Below are 18540 nucleotides of genomic sequence, written 5' to 3' on the forward strand. Positions count from 1 at the left end.
TCCCATGTTGTTCTTACCACAGTAAAGATGAAACTGGGAATGTTTGAGGGGACATAGGACGTTTACCTCCACGAGGCCCGGAGAGAAGTTCCCACTGTGGCTCAGTGGTGATGAATCTAACTAGATGCATGAGGATGTGGGTTCGATCCCTGACCTCACTCCGTGGGTTAAGGATCCAGTGTTGCTGTGGCTGTGGTGTAGGCTGGCAGCTATAGCTCTGATTCAGCCCCTGGCCTAGGAACTTCCATATGCCACAAGTGTGGCCCTAAAAAAAAGAGAGAGAGAGACCAGTAGAACTAGATTCAGCTTTGTCGAGGGTTGTCCTGAGGAAGAAGACTTAGGCTTGTTTGTGTGGTCACAAGGGCAAGAATTAGGATCAAAAGGGCAGATACTACAGGGAGACAAGTGTAGGCCCAGCCTGACATAAATCACCACAACACTCAGAGGCCAAGGAGATGGGAGTTGTCTCATGAGGCAGTGAGCACCCCTACCTGGAGAATGCCATGCAGAAGCTGGTCATTGGCCTGTGAATAGAAGGGTTTAGGACTTGACCAGTGGTCTTTTAAGGTGTCCTCGAAAGTCATGATTTTGAAATGTTAAGAATGCAGCAGGAGTCAAGAACCCTGGGAAGATAAGAGTTCAATCCCTGGCCTCGCTCAGGGGGTTAAGGATCACAAGCTGTGGTGTAAGGTTGCAGATGTGGCTCGGATCCAGCATTGCTGTGGCTGTGGCATAGGCTGGCAACTGTAGGTCTGATTCAACCCCTAGCCTGCAAACTTCCACAGGGGGAGCTTTAAAAACAACAACAACAACAACAAAAAACAGAGTTCTCATTGTGGCACAGCGGAAACCAATCCCACTAGGAACCATGAGGTTGCAGGTTTGATCCCTGACCTCGCTCAGTGGGTTAAGGATCTGGCGTGGCAGTGAGCTGTGGTGTAGGTTGCAGATGCGGCTTGGATCCTGCATTGCTGTGGCTGTGGCGTAGGCCGGCAGCCGTAGCTCTGATTTGACCTCTAGGCTGGGAACCTCCATGTGCTGCGGGTGCGGCTCTAAAAACAAAACAAAACAAAACAATTAAAAAAGAAAAAAAACACACTAGAACACATGAGGAATATTTAAGATAACTTGGGTACATACTGAATGGTTTCTTACTGTGTGCTGAGCATCTGAGAAAGAGAGGGCCACGAGGAGTGTTTGCTGTCAGTGAGTTTACAGTTGAGTGTGAAGACATGGACAGGAAAGCAGACAATTCTTGTTCTGTGTGATGAAGACTTTGAAAGAAGGCAGCAGGATCAGGGTGGTCTTCCTTGGGGGTCAGGGGAAAAATACCAGTGGCAGGTGTAAAAGGAGGAGTAGGGATTGGCCAGACGAAGCAAGGAGGCTCTTGAGAGCAGAGGGAGAAGCCTGCAGAGAGCTTGTGTCCCCAGCAGCAGGATCCTGCTCAGGAATGGCTGAGTCGGTCTAAATTCAAGAGTAGAAAAGAGGGAGCTAAGATGCAAATCAGTCAAAGAAGTACTGGGAGATGCTTGGGTTCTTTCCCACTCTAGTCTGGTCCCAAGAGGAGCTGTGGTTGTGCCCTCTTGTCAGACCAGAAGCCCAGGGGACATGCCTCTCACCACCATGTCTACTGCTGGTTTCACACCTAGTCTTGGCTCTGGTGCAGGTGTGAGAGCTGGCCTCGCACCTCCGTGGAGGTGCTGCATCCGTGTGGCTCCAAGGCAGAAACAGGCAGCTTGACTCCTGAGGTGCCAGAATCAGCGATTCTCTGTCGATCCTCAGATTAAAATCATCAGGTGGAAAACAGTAGGCGTAATGCATTATTTATCTCTGTGCAACCAACAAATGCCATTCAGATTACTGTGATCTCTGTGCTGTGTGGCTTTGCTACACTGGTTTCCCCCAAAGATAGCCTCAGAAGGGAAAGGAAGAACCCTAGGGTCTATTTCATGTCGTAACATTGGAAAACATGATGGTTTGGTCTGTGGCTGTAGGAGCTGGGAAGTGTTGGCTAGCTCACCTTCTCCCTCTGAGTTTCTGTTTCTCTATTAAAATACCTGTTTCTTCCCAACCACCTGAGAATAATAGTGCAAGCACAGCCGTGCCTTTGCACATGCTGTTCCCTCTGAAAGTCCCCTTAGCTCCTTCACTGAGTTTCTCCCACTCAGTTCTAGAAGGCATTCCCTCACTATCCAGGATCCCTTATCCGTGTCCTCATGATATTCTCGTGTGTCCCTCCTGGTACCCCCATGCCTTCCCCCAGCATAGGATTTAGCACATCATACTAATTGTTAATTTTTTAGTCTGTTCTTCCAATTATCCTGCAAACTTCCAAAGTCATCTCTTGGGTTTACAAGGCTTGGCACAGAGCCTGGCATGTGACAGCTCCCTAAGAAGGGCTCGGGGAGGGACTGAGTCCAGCCCATCTAGACAATACCTCTAAAGTATTTTGAGATTCCCAGGTCTTATTTTTGGCTAATGATGCAAATCACATCTTTGTAATATCTCATGCTTGATTAAGAGTTGATATTTTATAAAGCTCTTACATCTGCATTACCTCATTGAAGGCTCACAACAAGCTGATGGGACCAGCATGCTTTGGTAGCATAATGGGGAGCAGACCTGCCTTCTCATCTTATGGCACATAAAAGAATTTACTTTTTTATAGGCTCCCTGGGGTTGGAAAAGGCAATGACTTTGGGGGTTAAGGATGTGAGCTCTGGAGTCAGAGTTCCAGCCTTCACTGGAGTGTGGCTGTGGGTGAGTTTTTGAACCTCTTTGTGCTTCATTTCCCCCACTTGACAATGGAGATGAAAGTGGTTTCTAAACATGAGTCTATGAAAACAGTGACTGCTACCATTAAGCATTCAACAAATCTTGCTAGCTGTTGCTATGAATGTTAGGTAACTGGCCCAAAGTTCCATGACTAATAAGCCCAAGGATCAGGCTTTGATGCAAGGTGCACTCTCCCCAAACTTAGTGCCCACTCCACCTGATCCAACCAGTCTTACTCTGCAGAAAGAGCTTCTTCATTGGGCATAAGTGGCCTCACCAGGCTCCTCATTCCATGACTGCCTTATTCTATGAAGCTGCTCAGAAAAGGAATCCACGCTCCCAATGGGCAATGTTGGGACCACGGTCTCAGGTTCCACTCCCCCACCCTCCACCTGCCCCAATAAGGGGCTGCCTGCAGGGATCCTGGCCCTTCCAGATGATTTTGGCCAAGACAAGAGGCAGTAGTATGTATAGCTGAGGGCCAGGCTCTGAAAAGGACACTGGCAGAGCTGGAGATCTCCATGTGCACCTATTATCTGTGCCACGGTTATCTCATCTGTAAGGTGAGGATTTTAACACTGGCTACCTCATAGGGCTTCTGTGAAGTGTAAGTGAGTTAGCCTGTGCCATGTATTGCCCTTAGAATAGTGCCTGGCTTGTAGCTAACGATGACTGTCCAGCATTACTATTATTACTGCTGCCAGAACAGCCACCGCAGACATAGACTGAGCTGTTGGTTCCTGATTCTGAACTAGAAAATCAGAGAATGGGGGAGGATGAGGAATTTATGAGCCCCAGTTTTCTTAATGTCTCTGCAGTATAAGTAAGCTGAATTATAAGCTGAGAGGGAGTGAAGGCAGAGGATGGAGGAAACACCCACGTAATGTGCTGGGCAGATTTTCCACATGTTCTTAAACATTCACGTATCCCTCCACAATGCATACAACTATGCCCATTTTAGAGATGGGCCAATCAAGGCTTAGATAGTTTAGGTGACTTGTCCAAAGCTACACAGTAAGTAAAGAGTAGAACCGGGATTGAACCAAGGTCTGTGTCCAAAGACCATTTTCTCCTTGCCACGTGCTATCACATTATAAATTATATATTGGGAGACAGGGAGCTAAGGGTGGCCCTGGGAGTAATTTTGACACCATCACACCTTTTTCTCCCTTCAGGCTGAGGCTGTTTTCAGTGATAGAGGTGGAAAGTCAGAATCAGGACAAAATCAGGAGGATGGTGCTGAGAGCCTCAGTTCCATGTGTATGCAAATGACTTAAAGGGGGTTGGGGACAGAGCCAAGACACCAGGAGTCTGTCAGTCAATCAATACCATCCATCACTGTGAAGCCTGGTTGTCATGGTAACTGGGGGATAAGGCCTGGAGCTTGTTAGAGTCTAGTGCCTGTCTGTTCAGGATAATTGGTTGGGTAGCAGACATAGCAAAAGACCTTTGGGGCCAGCCCAGACCACTCAGCCCTGAATGTAAGACCCTTCACAATCATGTTCCTGTCCACCTCACCATTACTGTGGTTCAGTCCAGCTCAGACTCTTTAGGAATCCACCCCTGACTCTGCAGAGTGTCAAGAAAGCTCCAGAGGATACCAAGTCTCTGTGGGTTTGGATTCTGAACCACCCCTGCTGGAAAGACACTGAGCCTGTGCTGTGAGTCAGCCTCAGCCTATGGGAAAAACGCCAGCACCATATCAGTCCCAAGAGGCACCATGGAAACAGATGGTTCCAAGAGTGTGATACATAGAACTCCATCCTGGCTACACTCAAGTACCTAAGACAGGCTCCCAGCCCAGAACTGGAGAAACAGAAAGACTGCCTAGAAAATCTACCTAGGAAGAGACCAAGGATGAATAAGCACTAGCCAGGTGAAGAAGAAGGGGAGAGGGGAGGGGAGCAGAGTTCCAGGTAGAAGGAACAGCACAAAGAAAAAAGTGAGTATGATTAAGTCAAGGGACCAGCAAGTAGCTCATTACAACATAGCCTCATGGTAAGCAGAGCGGGGGCGCTGAGCAGGGCCAGCACATGCTCCCTTGAATGCTGGCCATCTTGTTCAGTGGCAGAGACCCTCTTATCTCAGTGTTCGCCTTTGCATGGCTCTAGCAGCTGGCCATTCTGCAGCTTGTCATCCTCTGTGGCTCCCAGGAGGCCAACACTGATGCCCTTTCCAGTTTAGTGAGACCATCACTCTTTCTGCCATAATCCAGCGACAGGATGGTTCCCTCTCTCCTATTTGTCTTTTAGGGCCACATCCATGGCATATGGAAGTTCCCAAGCTTAGGGTCAAATTGGAGCCATAGCTGCTGGCCTATGCCACAGCCACAGCAATGATGGATCTGAGTGGTGTCTGCGACCTCTACCACGGTTCACAGCAACACTGGATCCTTAACCCACTGAGCGGGGCCAGGGATCAAACCCATGTCCTCATAGATGCTAGTCAGGTTCATTACCACTGAGCCACAACAGGAACTCCCACGGATGGTTATCATTTAGGCACCGGGCTCAGGGGCAAGCCTTCCACAAAGAGTTTGGCCTTTGGATGAATCACTCATCTCCCACTACCTGTCCTCACCCACCTGCTGCTTTAGCTGCTCCCATGCAGCTCTCTCCTCTTAGAAAGCTTCAGGTCCATTCTCCACCGGCCAAGCTCCTGCTAGTACTAACTTCAGAAGACCAGGTCTGAATGTATCTAGAGACTAGAAAATGTGAGAAGCAGAAAGAGGATGGCTCTCTCCTTTGTGCATCTACTGTTTTTATTTCTATTCAAGCATTTATCTCACTGTATTATTCTTAGCTCCCAACTGACTACACATTTCTCCAGCATGGGGATCTATGTATTTCACCCTTGTGTCCCTGGAAATCATGGACTCTCTGTGTTTACCAGGTGGATGGATAAATGGTTGGAGATTAGATTATCATCAGGATTTTCCTTGGAGATTGTTTTCTGACTCCAGCTTTGGCTAATAAGGGAAAATGCTCCACTCAGAATCTTCCTGAAAGAGAATTTTAAGCAAATAACAGCAATAATAGATAAATGTGATGGAACATATGAAAAAAAATTGAGGGACTTAAATTATACACCTATCTCACCCCAATTATTCTCTATACATAGCTTAATCATCTGGGCAGCTTCTGTCTCAGTCTAGGAAGGGAATAGAAAAGACATAGCCCAGGGAGTTCCCATTGTGGCTCAGTAGAAACAAATCCGACTAGTCCTCATGAGGATGCGGGTTCAATTCCTGGCCTCGCTCAGTGGTTAAAGGATCTGGTGTTGCCATGAGCTGTGGTGTAGGTCATAGACATGGCTCAGATCCTGCATTGCTGTGGCTGTGGTGTAGACAGGCATCTGGTAGCTCCAATTCTATCCCTATAGCAACTTCCGCATGCTGCAGCCCAGGGGCTCTCAATCCCAGCTCAGACCTTTTAGGAATCCACCTGGATCTGCAGAGTGTAAGGAAAAGCTCCAGGGGATGCTTGGGACTGAGGATTCTTTATTACCCCAGCTAGAAAGACACTGAGGTTCTACTGTGGGTCAACCTCTGCCTCTAACAGACATCACTAATTGACCACAGTACTTTCTGGCTGACCTGTATCCGGTGTCACAATCCTCAGCTCAGCGGTCCTGGTAGCATTTGCTATTAAAACCATCTGGGAGTTCCTGTCGTAGCTCAGCAGTTATCGAACCCAACCAACTGGCATCCATGAGGATGTGGGTTCAATCCCTGGCCTCACTCAGTGTGTTAAGGATCCCGTGTTGCCGTGAGCTGTGGTGTAGGTCACAGACATGGCTTGCATCCCAGGTTGCTGTGGCTATGGCGTAGGCTAGCAGCTACAGCTCCAATTGGACCCCTAGCCTGGGAACCTCCATATGCTGCGAGTGCAGCCCTAAAAAGACAAAAAGACCAAACAAACAAAAAACCACCTGCCATTGCTGACTTACATACTTTTCCTAGTCTATGAGTTTGCATCCTTAAGTGCCCTGAAGGCCAGCACACCATGTTTGTTCCTGGCTCTGGGAATGTACCTGAGTTTCAGAACAGAACATCGGAAGCTGGTCAGTTTAACCTTTAACAATTCTCTGCTACAATTCCCAATCAATGGCCAAACTGACCCAATACTGTCCTTTAGAGTGAATAGTGAGTATAATACTTCCGTAATTATTTTTAAAACCTAATTTAATCACTTTTAAAGTTATCACAAGCAGTTTCATAGTTTAAAAAAATAATGAAATCAATATCCACAAGAAGCATTGAACTGGGAATTAGAAATCCTCATTTCAAAGCTCCTTCTGCTTCTAACTAGTGGTGTCACCTTGGATGTGTCATTTTTATCTTTCAGTGACTAGTTTTCCTCATTTGTAAAATCTATAATCTATAGACTATAGATATAATCTATGTAGAGATTATAATTTGGTAATGACAGAAACCCCATTACCTTCCATATGAGGTAAGAGGACCCATGATAGACTCTAGACAGTTCTTACCATGTTATGTGTGCTTACTTAATATTTGTTGAATAAAAAGCTAAAGGGATGAATAAATAGAGGGAAGGAAGATGGAGGAACAGAATGTAGAACTATAACTGACATTAACTTTTGTGAGATATCAGTCGTATCCCTGTGGCCTTTTCTACCCATTGTTTTAGGTGGTAGACCAGTTGGTCCAAGGACCATAGCTGGAGGGTGATGATCAATGATGGGCTGAATGTACTGTCTTCTCACTGGAAGGGTCTTTACAAGGGTCACTGTTATCTGGCATCCATCACAGGGAGGAATGATGGAATACAGGCACTTTGAGACAGTGATGAGAATTCACAGTGACCTTGACCAAAGGGAGGAATGGTCCCTCCAAAACTGGATGAAGTTCTAGGGACAGAAATGAATGACCTTGATTTAAAAAATGGGCAGATGGGGGAGGAGGCATGATTGCTGAGACTCCACGTCTACAGCAAAAATTCTGGCTACTGCAGGCTGGACACAATGATAATAATTTCTCTTCCATTTAAACAGTGTTTCAGAGCTGAGTAATTGCAGGGCACTATGAGATAGGATGTCTTATTATCTCCAATTTACAGATGAGAGGAGAGTTAACATTATAGAGTTAAAAACTTGAAAGCTGGGAATAATAAACATGTGGTGATAATAGTGTCAACATAGTACAGCACTAATAGGTACCATTTAAGGAGTTCCCGTCATGGCTCAGTGGTTAACAAATTCGACTAGGAACCATGAGGTTGCAGGTTCGATCCCTGGCCTCGCTCAGTGGGTTAAGGATCCGGCGTTGCCGTGAGCAGTGGTGTAGGTCGCAGACACGGCTCGGATCTGGCGTTGCTGTGGCTCTGGCTTAAGCTGGTGGCTACAGCTCTGATTAGACCCCCTAGCCTGGGAACCTCCACATGCCTCAGGTGTGGCCCTAGAAAAGACAGAAAGACAAAAAAAAAAAAAATAGGTACCATTTAAAAACTTACCAGGCACTGGGCCACCTGATCACATAGATTGTTTCATTAACTATTCATAACGATTCTACGAAGGATCTACTGTCATTGTCTCATTTTGAGGAACAGGAAGCTGAGGCGTGAAGAGGTTAATTTGCCGGAGGGTCACATGGTTGATAAGTGGTGGAGATGAGATTTGAAGCCAAGGAATCTGAATTAGAACCTCTTTCAGCAATAGATACTTACTGAGTTCTCACTAGAATCTGAGTATTACGCTATAATATTTTATGTGGATAAATTCACTTATTCCTCACAATTACTCTATGGGTTGAATGTCATTAATACTTCCAGCTTTGGGCTTATCAGATACAACCTAGAATAGACTTACAAGGAGATCCTGCTGAATAGCATTGAGAACTATGTCTAGATACTCATGTCGCAACAGAAGAAAGGGTGGGGGGAAAACTGTAATTGCAATGTATACATCTAAGGATAACCTGACTCCCTTGCTGTACAGTGGGAAAATTAAAAAAAAAAAAAAAAAGTAAATCCCATGGAGTTCCCTAGTGGCCTAGCAGGTTAAGGATCCAGCATTGTCACTGCTCAAGTTTGATCCCTGGCCCAGGAACTTCTACATGATGCAGGTGCAGCCTAAATAAATAAATAAATAAATAAATAAAATGTAAAAAAAAAAAATACTTCCAGCTTAACAGATGAAGAAATTAAGACCTAAAATGCTTAAATAATCTGCCAGTAATCGCATGTCTAATAAGTGACAGAACCTATGTTTCCAAACCCTAAGCTATATTAATACCTTAGCTATATTTATACTAATACCTTTCCCTAATATGTTAAAGGGAAAACATATCTATTTAAACACTTCCCATGCAAGATGTACTTGGAGTTACTCTCAAACAAATCCTTGTTATCATTCCTATTTGGGTCTTGAAAAGACTGAGGTTCAGAGAAATGAATGTGCTGATCAAGGTCATGTGACTACTAAATGGTGGAATCAAGATCCCCACCCAGATGTGTCTGACTCTGAAGTGTGGATTCCTTGCTACCAGGTCATCAGCATATTTCTTCATTCCACAGACTTTGATCACATGATTTTGCTGCTTGCTGACCCCACTTAAAATGGTAATCCATAATAGTAGCTATTGCTTAGACTATGTTTTATTTATCACGGTGCTTTTTGTAAGAATTCTTGGTTAATTCTCACAACAGCCTTTTGAAGTAGTCTATTAGTTATGGGAAAACTGAGACTCAGAGATGTGATATATTAGCTTTTATTTTATTTTTTTCCAAAGTATTAGCTTTTAAGTGGCAGAACCTACCTGAAAAGCAAAGATATCTTTGTAAAAAGAACTCTTTCTACTACCACACTGCCTGCTGGCTCTTATGGGGGCCACACAATGTTACTGGCTTTCTTCGTAAGCAGAGGGTCAACAGAAGTCATTTCCTGTAAGGTCTTTCCAGAGCCCTTTCAATATTGCCCCAAACTGTAGAATCAGGAGTGTTTAGAGCATTGAGGACTATTTGTTTACCTTCTATTCCATGCATGGTTTCTATCCCAGCATCCCTGATGGAGATATTCTCTCAGACTTCTTAGATTCTTTAACCTATAAGAAAGGCTGTTTCATGTTGCATTTTAAGAGGCAAAGCTCACATAAGCTGAGCCAAATATGTCAGGACCTATCTACATTAGCCAAAAAAAGGGGGTGGATCTAGTTCATCGTCTAGTAGATGAGACAAACACGGGTAATTACAATTAGTATAGTGTATGAATTATACATATAGTCCACATATACTGGATTCTTCTCTTGGCTCCAGAATCCCTGACATCTTTCCAAATACCTGGAGGCATCCCTTCCAGGAAGCTGGTCCTCCCAGGCAAAGTCATCATGTTCTTCTTGCTCTAATGTGTGTGTGTGTGTGTGTGTGTGTGTGCATGTGTGTGTGTGTGTGGTAGACATATAATTTAGGAGTATTTACACTTCAAAATTCACTCACACTCAAGCCAGCTGCAAATTATCTAAACTCTGCTTTCAAAATATATCTCATATCCATCATAATCTTTCATCTCCATTCTTTATTCCTTACCTGGATATCAGCAAGAGTCTTCCAACTACATTCCCAGAGCCCAGTCTCACACCCTGTAATCAGTGCTCTGCATAGCAGTGGAATGATCTACTGATGCAGAGATTAGACCATGGCACTGCCCTGCTAATAACCCTTCAGTGGCTTCCCATGTCCCTGCAGACACGGTCCATGCTTTTTACCATGGCCAGCAAGACCTACCACGTCGTCTTCCAACCTCACCTCCTGCCACGCTCCCTTATCCACACAGCCACACAGTCCTTATTTCAGTTGTCAAACATGCCAGCCTGTCTGCTCTGCCCGGGACATCTTCCCTCTTATCTTTGGAGTCTCCTTCCTTCCTTTGGATCCCATCTCTGTTTGAATTTCATCCCTTCAAGAGAGTGTCCCAGATCATCCTAAACTTGGTGAATGTCTCCTCTCCTTCCATAGGTATTCTGTTTCTGCAACCTGTTCATTTTCCACATGACTCTAATCACAATTTGCAATTATATATTTATCCATTCATTCCCTCACTCAACAAAAGTTATGAAGGCCCTACCATGTGCCAAACACTGTTCTAGAAAATGAATATACAGCAGGGAACAAACCATATGTGGTCCCCACGCTCACGGAACTTGCATACAAGAAGGAGGAGATAGACAATAAACAAGCATGGTAACATAGTAATTACTAAATAGGTAGTGATATTCTGAGAGTTAAAATAGGGTGCTATCACAAAGAGGGATTTGCTACATGGTCCGAAAAGGCCTTTCTGAAAAGGGGGCATTTAAGTTGAGATCTGAATGGTTAGCATACATCTGTGCAAACATCAGAAGGACAGGGAGCCCAGGCAGAGAGAATGTAGGTGAAAAATAAGCTTGGTGTGTTAGAGTGTAAGCAGAAGAGCAATGCTGACAATAATAAGACAAGAATAGAAAGAAAGAACAAAAAAGAATGGAAAGGAAAACAGGAAAAAAAAAGAAAAGAAAAAAGAAAAGTCATAACACTCTAGCAGTGGTCAAATGAAAGATGCTAGTGATTTGGACTAGTTAGATGGTAATGGAGATGAAGACAGAAGCTACAGATGCTTTAGACGTAAAGATAACAGAACCCGCTGATGAGGGGCAGGAAGTAAAGGCGGAACCAAGGGTGATTTCTGGAGTTTGGGCTGTTTATTTAGTTTCCTCCACTAGTAAGCTTCGCCATTATGAGAACCACATTAATTTTGTTTACAGGGCATGTTGTATATACTCAATAAGCAGGGTCGATGAACGCATGTCTGAATGAACAAAACGATGGAAGGATGGGCAGAGGGACATCAGGGTAGGTTTCACAGAGGTGGGAATGCAGGGATCAGAAAGATAACTTGAAATCTATCAGGTTGGCAAGATAGGAAGGCGCTTCAGAGGCTGACGGCACAGCACACACAAAAGAAGGCAGGAAACACACATGAATGGAACAGTATCACTGAAGTACTTGACCTGCCCTGGGTAAATTATCAGCTCTGTAATAGGGCCAGACTCCAGAGAAGCCAGATGGAGAATGCTCTATTCTCTCTGTCCTATCTTTATACAAAGATGAATAATAGGAGCTCCAAAGAAGGGATGAAGGAAAAAAAAAATCTAAATCTAGAAATTCAAGCCCCAAACCATACTGATTCCTGTAGGAGGTAGAAAGCTGTCAGCAGCAGCCCTTGAGGAAAGTCTAGGGTCCCACTGAAGTCTAGCGTCACCTCCCCAACATCCAAGATGTCCCTTGATTTTTGATGCATGGTTTCACACCGTGTTTGGGGGAAAAGCATTTTATCTAAAGGATACATTAGAAGAAAACAGCCTTGCACACATCCTCTGGGACAAACCCACAGAGGATCTGAGGCGAACCGAAGGACAAAAGATTCCCCCAGAGCAAACCAGCCAGTGTGTGTGCTTAAATCATTCCATTCCAAGCTTTGCTCTTTGAGGACCTGAAAGGGTACCACACGGGGTGTTTCTTAGAAACAAGCACTTAATAGAATATAAATATTGTTAAAGTCATATAGATCAAAGATACACAGAGAGAAAAAGACACTGACAAAGAGGAGAGAGAGAAACACCTAGAAAGAAAGGGAGTGGGAGAGAGGATGAGAACGAGACAGAGAGAAAATTAGACACACATCAAACATGGAGTGAGGGGGTGCATGATTCTGTTTGTCAAAGGGGAGGAGGGTAGATGTTTTTGTTCTTTGTAGGTTAATATGTAAATGGCATTCTGATTTATTAGCGGTCTCCAGCAGATGAGGTGATGATTAGCACATTTCCATATTTATAGAAAAGCAACACTAACTTTCCAGATTTATAGAAAATCAGCTCTTCACAAATAGCAAATTGTGCTATTATCGACATATGGTTTTCTATAAACAGAGCTGAGGTAATTATTCCTGGGACAATTCGTTGGTGGGTTCCTTTTGAATATTAACCACATTGGAAGCCCATTTCTGCCTCACAGATTTTAAAGAGGAGGGGCTCCAGATACCCCAGGCAATTAATTAGTAATCCAACACCAAAGACAGAGCCCAAATGAAAGGCTCTACCATGACCACATGGTGGAAAGACCATAGGTCCAGGGCTCTGATGCCAGCTTCCTGCAGCCCCCAGCCAAGTAATTAACTTCCCTGAGGAGCCTCATTGCGGGGGCTAACACTTTGATAACACCAACCTCCAAATATCGTCCAGAAAATTAAATGAGAATATACGCAGAGTACCTAGAATTTAGTACGTACTTAACAAATGTTAGATCTTTGTCCTCCCTCATGGTTTTGGATGACTCTAAAAAGATCCACTTGAATTAAGTTTTCTAACTCTTTTTTTATACTTATCCATCCTGAACTGTTTATTTTATATCCTGACTCTGTCTACACCTACATATCTTTAACTGGAAAAAGTTTCTGGAAGCAATGCCTTATCTTCACTGCCTACAACCCACTAAGGTATTTTCCATTCTGGTCTGTATTGTTGTTGTCTGAAATGTTTGTGATCTGTACATTGATTTTAAGACCTATCATTGGGTTTCAATATGCAGTTTGCAAAGTATTGTGCTGCAAGAGGATGGAGACTTTATTTAGCTTGGCTCACCTTTGTGTTCCCAGCATGAACACATAATAGATACTCAGTAGATATCTGAACTATGAAATAATGAATATATGGATAGATGGATGAATTAAAGAATGATGCTAGCCAGGAATCTAAATTAATGCTTGCTTTCAAATGCCATGTCTTGTTTTGCTCATTCACTATGTACTCAACTCTCTGTTGAGTGTTGAAGAGTCAGAAAAGTATCAGACACGTTGCTTACTTTCAAGGATCTTGCTATCTAGATGAGAAGAGGAAAACTAACATTTGGAAAATCGTTTTTGAAAGACTAAACAGTGTCAATTCTATAAATATGTTGAAGGGAGGAAGTGGCCAGTCTGGGCTGGTGGAACCAAAGAAACTTCCTGAAACCTGGAAGTTGAACTTGGCTTTGAAATACGGATACACATCTCTTACACTATACTTCTCATTGACTGGGTCAGTGGTTTGCAGATTGTATTGAGTGCCGGAATCACCTGGAGTGCTCATCAAAACACAGACTGCTATGGACATTTCTGTCGTGGCGCAGTGGTTAACAAATCCGATTGGAAACTATGAGGTTGCATGTTCGATCCCTGGCCTTGCTCGGTGGGTTAAGGATCCGGGGTTGCCGTGAGCTGTGGTGTAGGTTGCAGACACGGCTTGGATCCCGCGTTGCTGTGGCTCTGGTGTAGGCCGGCAGCTACAGCTCTGATTCAACCCCTCGCTTGGGAACTCTATATGCCCAGGGAGTGGCCCTAGAAAAGGCAAAAAAGACAAAAAACAAAAACAAAAAAGAACAAAACACAGACTGCTAGGCTCACTCCCAGAATTTCTGGTTTAGCTGATTTGGGGTGGGAGCATGAGGATTTGCATCTCTAACAGGTTCCCAGGTTATGCTGATGCTGGTGTCCACACCTTAAGAACTGCTCTAGCCCTTTGGAGTGAGACCATAATGGCTCTTGATGTCAATCTAAGGAGTTTAGACTTTACTCTTAGCCATTCACTGATTGGTGATATCATTCGATTTGTGAAATAGAAAGATCCTTCTGGTGGCCCTTGTTGAAAATGGATCAGAAGGGGTAAGTCTTCTCTGTGAGAGAACTAGGGAGCAGACGCAGTAATGAGTGAAAGAGGAGAATCCAGCCTACCACTGCAGAAGGAGGGGTGGATGAGACTATTCAGGAGAGGGAACTGAAGGGTCTTAGATATCCACAGGGGTGGAGGGGAAGGAGGGATCTGGGGTGACTCCAGGTTTCTGCCAACACTGACTCTTTGGATGGCAGTTCCATTTCCTTAACATTTTGAATAGCAAACCCCCAGAGATCCTTTATTATTAAAGAGGCAACTGGTTAAAAAAAAAAAACAAAATGTGGTTTGTAAAGCAGGTAAGTCTGAGTTCAAATTCTCTTTGTGGTGCTTCCTGGCAAGTCCTTTCACCCTTTTGGGCCACAAGTCCCTGTAAATAATAATACTAATGCTACCTTATTGAGTTGTCATGGAGACTGAATGAGATCAGGTATGGCTTCCAGTCAGTGCCTGGAAAATAGAAAACCATGTGTGGTATATGCATGGACCCCTGTGTGCATCAAGGGTCTGTTCTACTTACCAGATTTTGTCATATTTTCTTTGTTAAGCACCAGGATATATTCATAAACACCACCCATCGATCCAGACGTGATATAATGGGTGCCGTAGTCATCAATGAACTTGGCGTACATGCCGTAATTGTACTGCTCCGGAAGCTCCATTAATGACTGCAGCATAACTTCATCCAGCATAATATTGTCCCTCCTCATCTTAAAACTAGCAGTCTGTACCTTTGTGAAAATCCTGATGAAGCTGTATTTCTGCCAGCATCAACCACCGCCATTGAATGAGAGAAAAGAACAAAGAGAGGATACATTTTACCACATAGGCTAATGCAAAAGGTCAGCATTTAGTACCTGTGGGAAATGTATCTATATTTACCTATAACTGTGTGAACATAAATACATATAATGGGGTATTATTACATTTACATTTTGCAAGCAGATATTAAATACCTGTGTGTGGCTGGCTTCTTCTCCCACACCTTGACCTCTGTTCCCATGGCCCCTGTCCAGGGTAAGTTCTCATCAGCTCTCACTGGGTTCGTTGCTACAACGTGTTTCACCATGTTCCTTGCCTCTATCCCAGCCCTAGCCCATTCTCACCTCCACATCTCTCCCTGCTCTAATTAAAGCTCTGGATTATGCACCCTCCTACACAAGTATTAGGTATCCATTCAAAATTAGGCTTAGAAATATTTGTGATGACATGGAAAAATGCCAATATTGGATTTATTGAACAAGTACCTATCAGTGCCTCTCGTCACATGCATTTCACTAAGTGCAGAGGACATGATCTTGAATGAGATCGGCCTCTGCTCTCATGGAGCTGACCTTCTAGTGGTAATCTTTTACTGTTAAGTAACCGAGGAAAGCAGAGTCCTGGTGTAGTAAAAAAGAAACAGGACCAGGTTGAGTCTGGGTTGACTTAAGAGGAGAGTTAAGAGGAAAAGGTCAGGTATGAGCCTTTATTTGCAGGGAATGTAAACCTTGACCCAAGGTAACAGTGAAAAATGGAAGAGGCCACCTCCTTTTAGAAAAGTCCACCTGAATCTGGGATAGCCAGATCTCAGAACGATACTTTCAGATCAATAGCTTATTTATGGTTCAGAATGTAATTTATGTTGGTTGAGTAAGTTAATTTTTATAACTGTATTTTTTTTCATCCAAAATAATTTTTGAGCCCTAGCTAAATTCCCAGTTCTGATATTAATGTATTGAGGCTTTTTGGTAAATTTCTGATCAATTTGGTAAATATTTCGCTGGTTCCTGATTATCTCTCCATCCTCATAACTCCCTGCTTTCCCTGCCCATCTTGTGCTTCAGCAGAAGTACTTTCAATCCCCAATGTGAATGAGGAAGTATCTCATCTCCAGGCCTTTGCACAAGTGTTTCCCAGGTCTAGAACCACCTTCTGTGAGCTTGTGCCTCCCTTCATCCAGACATATTGCACTAGTCTTCAGATCTGAGTTTAGACAGACTTCCTAACTTCCTCAAGGAAGCAGTGCCTGACCTGTCAAGACAATAGGCAGTTAACAGTAAATGTATGATGACTAAAGGAGAGATTCATTGAGCGGGGCAGCCCGCCAATCTATTTGGAAAAGCAAGGCATGCTATAGAATTTTTCTAAGTCTAGTTTATAGGGCTCGGCTGTTTCTCTTTAAGACATTACCATTCTCAGTCTTTCCCTATATGCTCCAGGTAACCATGAAAAAGGATGGGGAAAGTGATAAGAGTACTAGTCTTATCGTGCAGTTTTATTCCCTTTGTGATGATTCTGTGCGCAGAAGCGTAATACGAAAAACAAACATGATTACCACTGATCAGACATTTCCAATTACATGAGCAAATAAAGGTTCAATTACTACTGTACTTTTTAATGCAGTTAAGGTAATACGTGCTTGGCGTAGATTACGGAATGCATGGGCATTGTGTTTCAGTACCTTCTCGTTATACTTGCTTAGCTTGTTCAAGAACGCAGACTCTCGTGACCCTGATAAGCCCACATTTGCTGTAAATGGGCTACCTGTAGGGCCTATACCAACGGTCACTCCAGCTGACACAGACTTCTCATTTTTTACTTTTTTAAGAAGGTCATTTGCATCATCGTATGACTCTGAGGAAAATTTACTGTCTGCCAGGGCCTGAAAGGAAACACAGATGTTAGCCTGTGTGTACACAGAAGTGCAATCTATATTTAATGTTTAAATCTTTGCTCTGTAAACTATCTAAAGTTTCAGACTATTAGAAATAATTCTTTTAAAAGGCTATTCTAAATTGATACTTATTAATATATAGAAATACATAATATTTAGTGTTGAGTAGTACTGATAAAAATGTTTAGAGACACACACATGACTCTGATAAAATGCTGGATTGTCCTGAATGTGGATTTCTTTCCCGCAGGCTTATCCTTCCTATAGAAAGGGTCACTTGGCTCTGCAGTGGAGAGATGCATAAAGCCATGTCTAGGCATGGACCTGGGAGGAAAGGGTCAAAGGGCATGGACCTGGGAGCAAAGGGTCAGAGGAAGGCATGCAGGTGGTGAAGGTTCTAGGCAGAGGTAAATTCAGATGCTACCCACTCATGCTTGGTTATTTCATTCCAGGCACACCATAGGATTACATGTTTCTACCAGCTTGACCTGAGGTGTGGTCTTGGGCCTTGCTTGAGCCGAGGAAGCAAGGGTTAGGGGCCTGTGCCTGGTGTGTTAGTCTGCGTTGCCATTACAGGAGCATGTGTTGAGATGGAGGCTCCATTAGTTTTGGTCCTGAGTGTCTGTGATGATGAGAGTTTCCTTTCCACCTTAGGACAGGCGAGTAGTATAAGCAGGGCTTTGCTGCTTTAAAGCACTGAGGTTTCAGAATCCTTGGTTGCCACAGCATAGCCTAGTCTATCCTGCCTGGCAGGTAGGCCCTGGACTGTCTCTGAGGTTAGGAAAATGGTGTCGTCTACATCTTCCAGCTCAGGTTACTCTTGGCCTGATTGCAGAGGTGACAGTGGGTGGGGGGCAGGGAGATCCAGCTTCTTCTTCTTCTTTTTTTTTTTCAATTTAACTATAGTTGATTTACAATATTGTGTTAGTTTCAGGTGTGCAGCTTCAGAGTCTTTTCTAAGTTATTACAAGATATTGAATATAGTTCCCTGTGTTATACAGTATACACTTGCTGCTGATCTATTTTCTGTAGAGTGGTGTGTATTTGTTACTCCCATATTCCTAATTTATCCTTCTCTCCTCCCCTTTCCTTTGGTACCATAAGTTTGTTTTCTATGTCTGTGAGTTTGTTTTGTATATATATTCATTTGCATTATTTTTAATTTTTGTTTTTTGCATTATTTTTTAGATTCCACATATAAGTGATAGCATACAGTATTTATCTCTCTCTGACTTATTTCACTAAGTAGAATATTCTCTAGGTCTATCCATGTTGCTGCAAATGGCATTCTTTCATTCTTTTCTATGGTTAATATTACATTGTTTGTGCGTGTGTGTGTATCACATCTTCCTTATCCATTTATCTACTGAGTGGCATTTAGGTTGCTTCCATGTCTTGGCTACTGTGAATA

The 18540-nt window shown here is 43.5% G+C and overlaps 1 protein-coding gene across 2 annotated transcripts in view; it reads right to left on the reverse strand.

The window, feature by feature from the left end:
* C8A (complement C8 alpha chain) overlaps positions 1-18540 on the reverse strand; it is a 65598-nt gene that overhangs the window by 17041 nt on the left and 30017 nt on the right. The window contains exons 6-8 of one of the 2 annotated variants that reach the window (XM_084957917.1): positions 16917-17117; positions 14994-15234; positions 5516-5776 (exon numbers count right to left, since the gene is read on the reverse strand). In XM_084957917.1, coding sequence (XP_084814043.1) covers positions 5766-5776; positions 14994-15234; positions 16917-17117 — 453 coding nt within the window. In that variant the 3' untranslated portion in view covers positions 5516-5765. 2 annotated transcript variants of the gene reach the window in all.

This window comes from Sus scrofa, chromosome 6, assembly GCF_054392235.1.
Source record: "Sus scrofa isolate SSC_HxYL_T2T_F1_AM1 chromosome 6, Sscrofa_HxYL_maternal_Yorkshire_Landrace_v2.0, whole genome shotgun sequence".
Lineage (NCBI taxonomy): Eukaryota > Metazoa > Chordata > Mammalia > Artiodactyla > Suidae > Sus > Sus scrofa.